The sequence below is a fragment of the Triticum dicoccoides genome, chromosome 7B, assembly GCF_002162155.2.
Source record: "Triticum dicoccoides isolate Atlit2015 ecotype Zavitan chromosome 7B, WEW_v2.0, whole genome shotgun sequence".
Taxonomy (NCBI): domain Eukaryota; kingdom Viridiplantae; phylum Streptophyta; class Magnoliopsida; order Poales; family Poaceae; genus Triticum; species Triticum dicoccoides.
In genome coordinates this window covers 96,868,976-96,879,091 of record NC_041393.1, presented here as the reverse complement: position 1 = coordinate 96,879,091, position 10,116 = coordinate 96,868,976, and the positions used below count along the sequence as shown (strand labels likewise).

Below are 10,116 nucleotides of genomic sequence, written 5' to 3'. Positions count from 1 at the left end.
CTTGTGAGTTGTGACTATATAACCTGAGCTACGGGCGGTGTGATGAGAGGTTCATTGCCATGGCGATTTCTGTCATTAGAACCACTTGTCTTTCTTCCAACGTTTCAGAACCAACTTGTTTTGTCGCTATATGCGCGTAGTCGGCAGCTACATGAGATAAACAGGATGTCCTACCGTACCGTTTTCGCATCTGAATGACCGATAGTCTGTAGCTAGTAGCTTGTCTCGCTGTCTTTCTGTTTTAGTTTCTTTATTGTGAACTTTTTGTAATACACTTTGGCGTTTCTTTTATGGAAATCGACGGGTAGCCCGTTTTTCAAAGAACTGACTGGCCGATATTTTTCGTGCCAGCTATGCATGAACATTATTTCGTGGTATGTGCATATGAATTTCCAGCAATATATATTTTCGTACGTGCCTACTTTTTTTTAATTGTTTTTGGGACATAATTTTATCTTTTTTATACCCTACATATCATCCTATTATTTAGTAAAACTTTCCAAAAAAAAACTTGGAAAGAACATCTATATGTATCTTTCCAAAAAAAAAACTATACTTTTTTTAAACTTGTAAATAGCATTTCTGGTCTTATCCAAAATTTTGGCTGTAGGCAGACATCAAGGGTTTCTTCATATAGCATGGACAAGGATTTATTAGGCTTTACAATACTTGTTTTGTCTATACCATTATCTAGCTTGGTCATATTTATATTTGCAATTTTTAAATCTTGTAACAATACCTCTGTTCCTAAATGGTAGACATTTTGGTTGAGTGTATTAGGGACGTGCACCATATGATGCAAAGGTCACGCAAGTTTTCTTCTTTGTTAAAAAAGATTCAACACCCTGTCATATTTTTATCTGCCATATACTGCATTAATACACTTATACAGCATCGAGCTAGGATCTTGAATTAGCTCGGTGCTGGAAGTATTTTATATATTTTTTCATAGACATGAAAACCAACAACCAGCTCAGGGGTTGAGTTGAGATCAGCCGAAACATCGTTATTGTTGAAGCGAGAGTTTCTTCCACCATCCAGGGCCGCACGCGCGTGCGGCTCCCCCAAACCCTAGCCTCCAACACCTTAGATCCCATCCCCCTGGCCGCTGCCGCCGCCGGCGCCGGCGGTGGCGGCCGCGCCTGGTCGGCGAAGGCGGCGGGCGCTGGCTGCGCCCTCTGGACGGCTCCCCTTCGCGCGGAGCGGGACGTCCCTGAGGCGGCCATGGTGGTGGTGGGCTTTCACGGCGGGGAACGCGGAGTGCGGCGGCGCGAGCAGATCCAGGGGCACAGCAGGATGGCAGAGGTAGGTGGAGCCCAGCTCTACTGGTGGCGGCGGCGTGAGCTCGGCCGTGGTGGTGGCGGCGCCGAGGAGGCCCTGCCAGGAAGGTATCTTGGCGGGCAGCGGGTGGTCGGCCGGCCGCCGTGTGAGGAGCGTGCGGTGATGCCCCGATGGAGTAGGCGCAGGAGTGTGAGTAGAGGCATGGGTCAGCTCCATGCTTGTGGTAGTCCCCTGGCGTGGGTGAAGGCCGACAATGCTGGATCTGGCCCTTGCACGACTTGGTGGATGCTGTGTTGGTCGCGTTCTCTCGGCAGTGAGGGTGGGAGAGAACCACGGCTGCGCACCCACCCTCGACGGCAATTTGCTGCGGTGGCGGCGGTGCGAGGCATCATGGACGGTATTGTCCAATACCTTGGAGGAGTGGAGTGACGCGGCATTACGGATGAAAATCTAGTCTGGTTTATGGTCGGGCCGGCGACGATGGCACCCGTGGGTGTCATTCCCCTCCCTGGAGGCGTCGCCGAGTGTGTCGCCAAGTTCCTCACTTGCTTGGTATTGGCAGTTGTCTCCGGGCGAAAGCCTTGATTCGGACCTGAATCGACATGATGGCGGCGTCCTCGACGTCGTCTCTCTGTTGGGAGCATCGTGCTGGGAGACTTGGAGTTCCTATGTTGCGCTCCTCCGGTGTTCACCGTTGCCCTGATCGTTCTTCCCCGACGCAATGCACGGTCGTCGCCGGTGATTCCAAGATGGTGTCTTTCTCAGGTCGGATCGAGTCCCGCCATCCTCTTGCCACCTCCTCTTGGCTTTATGGGGGATGGTGCATTGATAAGGGAAGCTTGGAGGGAGCTGCTGTTCTTCGGAGGTGACCGCCGCCGGTCAAGACGCGGTGAGGTTTTTCGGTTTGGGTAGGCTCTTTTGCGTTGTTGTTGTGTTGTCGTGGGTGGCTGTCCTTGGACAAGCCAGGTGTGGAGTTTTGCTACGCTCGTTGTTTGCAGCAAGTGGTAGTGGCCTTGTAATTGATATTCTCTTCTTTTATAAAGCTATGGTATACAATTTGCGTACTCTCGAAAAAAAATTGTTGAAGCGAGATGATCTCTCAAATATTTCTTTTATGTCAACAGAAAGATCTATAATTCTATTTTCCTGCATCAACAAAAAGTTTTTTTTGCGGGGAACAAAAAGATTTTACTGAACAAATAAAGACAATGCGGTCGATTTTCTTGAACATGCTAAAAAAACACATCACTCTAAACCACATAACGAAATAAAAATTACATGCAGCAGGTATTACTTGGTGCGAAAAGGGATTTTATAGTATTTTAAAAGTACCCTTTAGGATATTAAGCAAAGAAAAACCTTTATTAGACCCTTTTTTTAGTGAAATCTGTTCTAGACCAAGAATGCTATTTTCTCTTTCAAAAACCACCTAGAAGGCCGAAAATCCATAGCGGATCATGAGCTCATATGCTCCAGGGCGAACATTGAATTCAAATAAAATAGTAAAGAAAATAAAAAAAGGACTGAAATTTTTGTAGAGATGAACAAGTTTTCTATCTGCGTGCAAATCCTAGAAGAATGCTTTATTTTTTAATTTTTTGAGGACGCTCCAGAGCACAAATCAGGCCCATCTTGCGCATTATGGGCCGCGCAGATTCCCAAGCCTGATCTTCAGCGGGTGGCTGCCAGCGGGCTCGGAGGCTCCGCGACGACGCGGCCGGCGGAGGAGCCGCAGCGCTACTACGACTGGTACGGGTACGCTGCCGGCTCTCGTCGTGTCGTGTCTCTCCGGAGACAACTCCTTTTGCTTCTCCCCCCCTATCGCCGGGAGCTAGGCTACGACCGCACGCGCGCCACGTCTCGCTCGCACCCGTCCCCCCTAGCCGCCGATGAGCTGCCGCGCGGCTCCATGGGGCCGCCCGTCGGCCCCCCGCGGCCGGCCCTTCCCCGCCTCGGCGCGCCTCCGCGGCCCGTTCGGTGAGGCCACAAGCTCCCCCAGCCCTCTTCCCGCGACTGCGGTTCTCTGATTTAAGCTCCATGCGGAGTACTGTGGCATACTCGAGCATGGTTTTGTGCGCTTTCCAGTTTTGCGGAATGGGGCGATTTGGAAAGTGGCGGATTCGTTGGGTGACATTTTGTTCTCAGGCTAACTGACTGCTCGTCTGGATCCTGACAGGGGGTACGAATTCATGGAAGAATCCAGTCCTCAAAAACTCGTGGAGAATCGGTGATGTCCCGGCAATGTTTGGGCTGCCGTCTGGACTGTTCAGATGCATGGCTTCAAGTAGCTCCGGGGATGGTGGGTTCTCTCGTCCTCAATCAATTGATGAAGCACCGATTCCGCTGTACCCCTGGCCGGACAAGCAGGTATACTGGATTTTGATTACCCACATCCTTAAATCCATTGTTGTCTGATGATATATATTTTTTTCTGTTTGATTAGCACACTGGTAATACTATCAATGTGTATTTTACGGATCAAGTCCTCTACAGCTGTTTTAGCACTGACTTGTGTATGTAGAGTTTGCAGTTTTGTGCTAACTTAGTCCCAGTGAACACACTTTGGTTTGGCACACTTCATTCAGATATATATACCCAAATAGATCTTATGTTTAATAGAACACTTGAGTAACTCAGTATTGTTTTGATATATGGCAACTCTAGAGTTTAACTGCTTGATGGGGACTCATTATTCATATGCACGGATTTTATTTTTTGAGGAATTGTGTGCCCTTATGTTTTTTCTAGACCAGGGTGTCCTTAAGTTTTGCTTCTGGAGTTCATGTCCGTCCATGCATTTTGTCTGTATGTAGGGTAACTTGTGAGTATTATTGTTCAGCGGAAAGTTTGGCATGCTTCTGCTAAAGCCTTATGCCCTTATGTCCCATTTACAGATTTACTGAATGTGTTCTCTTGTTTTCAGCGGCCACGAGTATGCATTTTGGGTGGTGGATTTGGTGGGCTGTATACTGCTCTGAGACTAGAATCTCTTGTATGGCCTGGTAATAACAAGCCTCAGGTAAAATGATGATGCTCCTTGTGCTAGAAACTTATAGATTTGCCTGGTGCTATCCCATTCTACATCGAAGTAGCGTGGGTTGGTGGTATTTGTAGTTTGACACTTTTTCTCAGTCCCCATATCCTGCAATCCAATCATTTGTGTTTTCTAAAGAAATGATGTAACATTTTACTAAGAAGGGGGAAAAATGTTGCAGGTGATGCTGGTTGATCAATCTGAAAGATTTGTATTTAAGCCCATGTTGTATGAGCTCTTATCAGGAGGTACTGCAATTTCAAGTGTAAAATGCTTTTGCTGGTAATATTATATATGGTGTGTTTTCACATTATTTCATGTTTTGACTGTTGGACTTTAATTTGGATGCCAGAGGTGGATGTCTGGGAAATAGCTCCGTATTTTACAGAGCTACTGAAGAACACTAGTGTTCAATTTGTGAAGGATAGTGTAAAGCTTCTTCGCCCTTCTGATCACTTAAGAAGAGAGCCTGGAGTATCATGCACTGGTGGAGTTGTTCATCTTGAAAGTGGCACCGTTGTTGAATATGATTGGTACGATGATATTAAATGCCATGGAATTGCAATAGCTGTCGTGTTTAGGCTTTTTGAAAAAAAACAAATTTAAGAATTATATTTATCTTGACAGTGTTTCTTCTTTATGAATTATTTTAAACATGGGGCTGATTGTTCTATGCTGCTAAAAGGTTTTGAAACTTCGAACACATTGTGTGTCTTACTGACATGTAGATCTGGTCCCACCTTTTCAACCTCACAAGTGACAATGCAACTGCGCATACAAATTTCTTGGAATTGCCTCTTCGTACATAATACCTGATTGTCATTTGACGCCCTTTCCTTACATCAGCCTGTTCCTGAATCCAATATGAATCAAAATTTCTCATGTAGCTGTACAGCCCACGATTCATCTTCTGTCAATACTCTGTATCAGGGAACTTTAGCAATAATGCAATATTAATCTGTATAATACAAGTACTTTCTTTAGATGTTATTGAAATATGTAACAAAAATAGTGATGTATTTTACTTCATATTTTATGCCGAGTTTTTTTTTTTGTTGGGATGTTCTATGCTAGGTTTAGAATAAGCTAACTGGTGATATATCTTTCGGAATGGGCAGCCAGGCTCGTTCTAGCTCTAGGGGCTGAAGCTAAGATTGACGTCGTTCCAGGATCTGCCGAATATGCACTTCCTTTCACAACTTTGGAACATGCTTTGGTAAGAATCAAGCCTTTGTTGAAATAACAGCTCTAGGGGCTGAAGCTAAGTTCAACTGTTTATCATCTACTGTTTGGGATTGCTAAGTTGATAGTGATACTAATCTAAAATACATCAGTGATGTCTGTAACTCTTGATGCATCCACGTTAATTATATGATTTTATTGGTTTTTAATGATATATCTCTTGTTGACATGTTCTGGCAATTGTTTGTGTATAACAAGTTCATATTGTATGACTTACGGTGATCATCAAGAATCGTAATGTCGCCTTATTTTATCTGCAGAAAGTTGAAAGTGAATTGAAAATGTTAGAAAGGAGAAAGTTTGGTAAGAAGTCCCCACCTATTCAGGTGGCCATTGTGGGACTGGGTTACTCTGGTGTTGAGCTAGCTGCCACTATCTCTGAGAGATTAAAGAACACAGGGACTGTCAAAGCAATCAATTTTCAAACAACCATCTGTCCTAACGCACCACCAGGAAATCGTGAAGCTGCTCTGAAGGTGATTACCTAAGGATCTACACATTACAGACTGTTTTGATTAACTTCATCTGATCATCTCAGGAAATTATTACAGAAGATTAAAAAGCTTCTGTTCCCTACTTCGGTTTTTGGTGCCACTAGTAGTCCTAAGACTATAATCTGAAGTTAATAATAACATAAGATGCTGCATGTGCAATGTAAGACTTTGCGTCAGCCAAACTATGTTGTGGCTTCTTTCTTTCTTCTCCTCTCTGTTCCTTTTGAAAGACTGTTGCAGCTTTAATGCAACAGTGCTAACTTGATAAATATCAACCAGGCAACCACTTACTAATCTGTCATCAAACTGTTCATTTATGGACTATATAGAATTATTTAGGCAACAGTGCTAACTTAATAAATCCCAACCAGGCAACCACCTACTAATCTGTCACCAAACTGTTCATCTATGGACCATGTAGGATACAGCATAGAGAAGTGCAGGCTGTTTATTTATATCATTGTGCTGGTCCTTGATGCCTATTGTTTTCATGATTTCTTTGCTGAACTCCAAAATGAAAGTAATCCTATCTTCCGTGGTAGTAGCTAATTTTGGTTTGGTTGCATTTCCTACCAGGTTCTTGAGTCTCAAAATATCCAACTTTTCTTGGGATATTCGGTGAACTGCATCAGAGAGGTTTATGCATCTGAGGATTCAGGTAGCATGGTTGCAGATGCAAAAGAAGCTGGTGGTGGCGATAAGAAACTAGTTTTGGAACTTCAAGCCGCTCAAAGAGGCCTCCAGAGCCAGGTTCTGGAAGCTGATCTGGTATTATGGACAGTGGGTTCACAATCTCAGATTCTTCGGTTACAACCTCCTGATGCCCCATACGTTATTCCTTTGAATGGCCGGGGGCAAGTAGAGACAGAGGAAACCCTTCAAGTAAAGGGCCATCCCCGGACATTTGCAATTGGTGATTCAGCAGCTCTAAGAGACCCATCAGGAAAATTTCTCCCAGCCAACGCACAGGTAAGGCACAATCTGTCATGATGCTGCATTGGCAGTTTAACGTTACTAGTGATGACTCTTTTTATCTCCCAGGTTGCTTTTCAGCAAGCAGATTTCGCTGGTTGGAATCTCTGGGCGGCAATCAATGACCGGCCCCTTTTGCCGTTCAGGTTTGAACCTAGCATCAGCGTTGTATTATTCATTTCGATACACCAAGCATCACCATTCTGCTTGACGATGTTCGATCATTTTCGTGGGAAAAGTTAAGTTGCATAACGAGTTGAGCCGAAACAACCTGTGCATTTCCAGGTTCCAAAATCTTGGTGAGATGATGACACTGGGTAGAAACGATGCCGCGATAACAGCAAACTTCATCGAGGGACTGACCTTGGAAGGGCCCATAGGGCATGCTGGTATGGACCCTTGCAGGCCTGTTGTTTCACCTTTTTGTTAGCTTAATAACCTTTTCGTGTAGGAGTAAAAATTTAACCTGGCTGTGCAGCTAGGAAGCTAGTGTACTGCCTCAGGATGCCCACTGATGAGCACCGGGTGAAGGTTGGAGTCAGTTGGTTGGCAAAGGGCGCTGTCGATTCGCTCGCCTCTCTGCAGAACGCAGTAAGTAACATGATTGGAAGCTCCTGATGGTAAAGGAAACCTGCTAATTCATGAATTGGGCGAGCTGGATGATGTATTTGAGATTTGTTTTATGTAGTACGAATTTTCAGTTTCGAGCTTACGTTGCACCTAACTTCTGAACATACGAATTTTGAATATAAGTATTGTTTTTTTGTGGGGAAATATTAGGTATTTTGCTCCTGAATGTTTTACGTTTGTGCTGGCACATCGATTTCCATAAGTATAGCATTTTGCAAACTGAAGATCCCAAAGGGGGAATTGAAATTCACACCTGATTGCGAGTCCCAATCCAAAAACTGTAAAAAAAAAAAACTCAACCGAGGTCAGTGCCAAGTTCAGCATAGTGTCTTGAAGAAAAAAGGTTGCATCGCAAGGATTGCAAATTGCAATGGAAGGTTGTGATCTTGGTTGTCACATCACATCCTCTTGCAGCAACCGCAAATTTTCACGGTGGAATTACTTGCCAAAACATAGCGACTGAAAACCTCCAACCACACGGGGAGGAAAAATCTCAGGGAGGTGCCGTCGTGCAACGATCACGCTCACATGTTTGGTTGGCGCATGGTTGCCGTGGTTGGTGAGAGTTGACTGCGCGTTTGTTACGCCGGATCGAGAAACTGCCACTACTAAAGTCCACCTCCGTTTGTTGTTGTAGGTGGCCACCGCACTTTCCCCTCCCACCGCTCCCCCCACCACCGCCGCCGACGCCAACGCCACCAACCGCCGCGCCATGGATCCCGACTCCGAGATCGCCTTCGACTTCCCGCCCTACCTCTGCCAGTACAAGAGCGGCCGCGTGCACCGCCCGGGCGGCGACGCCTTCGCCCCCGCCGGCACCGACCCGCTCACCGGCGTCGTCTCCAAGGACATCCACGCCGGCCCCGCCCGCGCGCGCGTCTACCTCCCGCCCGACGCCTCCTCCGCCGCGGCCCCCGGCAAGCTCCCCGTCGTCGTCTACTTCCACGGCGGCGGCTTCGTGGTCGGCTCCCCGGCCCGCCCCTCCACCCACGCCTACCTCAACGACCTCGTCGCCCGCTCCGGCGCCGTCGGCGTGTCCGTCTACTACCGCCTCGCCCCCGAGCACCCGCTCCCCGCCGCCTACGACGACGGCTGGGCGGCCGTGCGCTGGGTCCTCACCGGCGGGGACGGCGCCGACCCCTGGCTGCTCGACCACGCCGACCTCTCCCGCGTCTTCCTCTCCGGCTGCAGCGCCGGCGCCAACATCGCGCACAACATGGCCGTCCGCGCCGCCGCGCCCGGCGCGCTGCCCGAGGGCGCCGCCGTCCGGGGCCTCATGGCCGTGCACCCCTACTTCACGGGCAAGGAGCCCGTGGGCGCGGAGGCCGCGTTCGGCCCCGACGTGCGCGACTTCATGGACCGCACCTGGCGCTTCGTGTTCCCGGGCTCGCTCGGCCTGGACGACCCCAACGTGAACCCGTTCGTGACCGACGAGGCGCGCGCCGCCGTGGCCGGGATCCCGTGCGAGCGCGTGCTGGTGTGCGTGGCCGAGGACGACGTCCTGCTCAAGGAGCGCGGCCTGTGGTACGCCCGCGAGCTCAAGGCCAGCGGCTACGCCGGCGAGATCGAGATGTTCGAGTCCAAGGGCGTCGGCCACGCCTTCCACTTCGACCAGCTGGGCTCCGGGGAGGGCGTCAAGCTGCAGGAGCGCCTGGTGAAATTCATCAAGAAATGAGCGCCCGGTGAATGGATTCGGCATGGGAATAAAAGATTAACTCGGACGCTTTGATTTTTCGGACAATCTTTGGAAAGTTTGAGATGTAATGCGTGCGTGCAAAGTTGTTTGATGATTCGTTGGTGATTATAACAGAGCATTTTCGATCTTGCTTGGTCGATTTGGGCTGAGATGATTCTCAACTCTCAAGGAATCCTGCAGATCTGGAGGCCCTGAACGAGCTTTGTAGATCAATCGCCATAAAGGAACGAAAACAGATCTGGATCCTACTGTACGGGTTAACGGGTGTCATTTGCTCCAGCCCGTCAAATCTGATGCTCCACTGTTTGGCTAGTTGTGAGAGAATTCCTTATCTGCCCATTTTAAGTGTTCTTTCCTATTTGGCCTAATTTTTCCCTCCTTTTGACACTACATACATGTAGGTTGTGTTCTCTATGTTGCACTTTCATCCATTTTGACCGCCAACAGTAATAAGGGCCAGTTTTTTGTAGCTTCTAGTAGCTTGTTGTTAAAACAAGCCAAAAGCTCAAGAACTCGTTTTGGAGAAGCTAGCTCAACTTAGGGCCCTATTCATTTTCCATCTCCATCTCCTTCACAATGGAAAAAAAGCTAGGGGGAGAGTTGCTTCCCGCAGCTTCACACTTAAAAATCGAAGGGGTATATACCGAAGTGGCCATATTCTTTGGTCATATTACACGAAAACGGCCACTACGCCCAGGCCCGCTGTCACGACCGTGGGACGGACCGAGTCGCCGATGGTGAAGTAGCTACTGAGAGAGACAGCGGAG

At 47.8% G+C, this 10,116-nt stretch overlaps 1 protein-coding gene across 2 annotated transcripts; it reads left to right on the top strand.

Moving 5' to 3' along the window:
• Positions 1–3,048: 3,048 nt before the first annotated feature.
• Positions 3,049–9,503, top strand: LOC119341753 (alternative NAD(P)H-ubiquinone oxidoreductase C1, chloroplastic/mitochondrial-like). 2 transcript variants are annotated; one of them, XM_037613609.1, is made up of 12 exons: positions 3,049–3,258; positions 3,458–3,648; positions 4,205–4,300; positions 4,497–4,563; positions 4,668–4,848; positions 5,438–5,531; positions 5,818–6,033; positions 6,628–7,020; positions 7,093–7,169; positions 7,309–7,412; positions 7,502–7,614; positions 8,291–9,503. In XM_037613609.1, the coding sequence occupies exons 1-12, from the start codon at positions 3,171–3,173 to the stop codon at positions 9,326–9,328; spliced, it is 2,658 nt and encodes an 885-aa protein (XP_037469506.1). In that variant the 5' UTR covers positions 3,049–3,170; the 3' UTR covers positions 9,329–9,503. The 2 variants fall into 2 exon arrangements, with proteins under 2 accessions (XP_037469506.1, XP_037469507.1); XM_037613610.1 differs by lacking the exons at positions 3,049–3,258; positions 3,458–3,648; positions 4,205–4,300; positions 4,497–4,563 and having other exon boundaries at positions 4,711–4,848; positions 5,434–5,531.
• Positions 9,504–10,116: the final 613 nt, after the last annotated feature.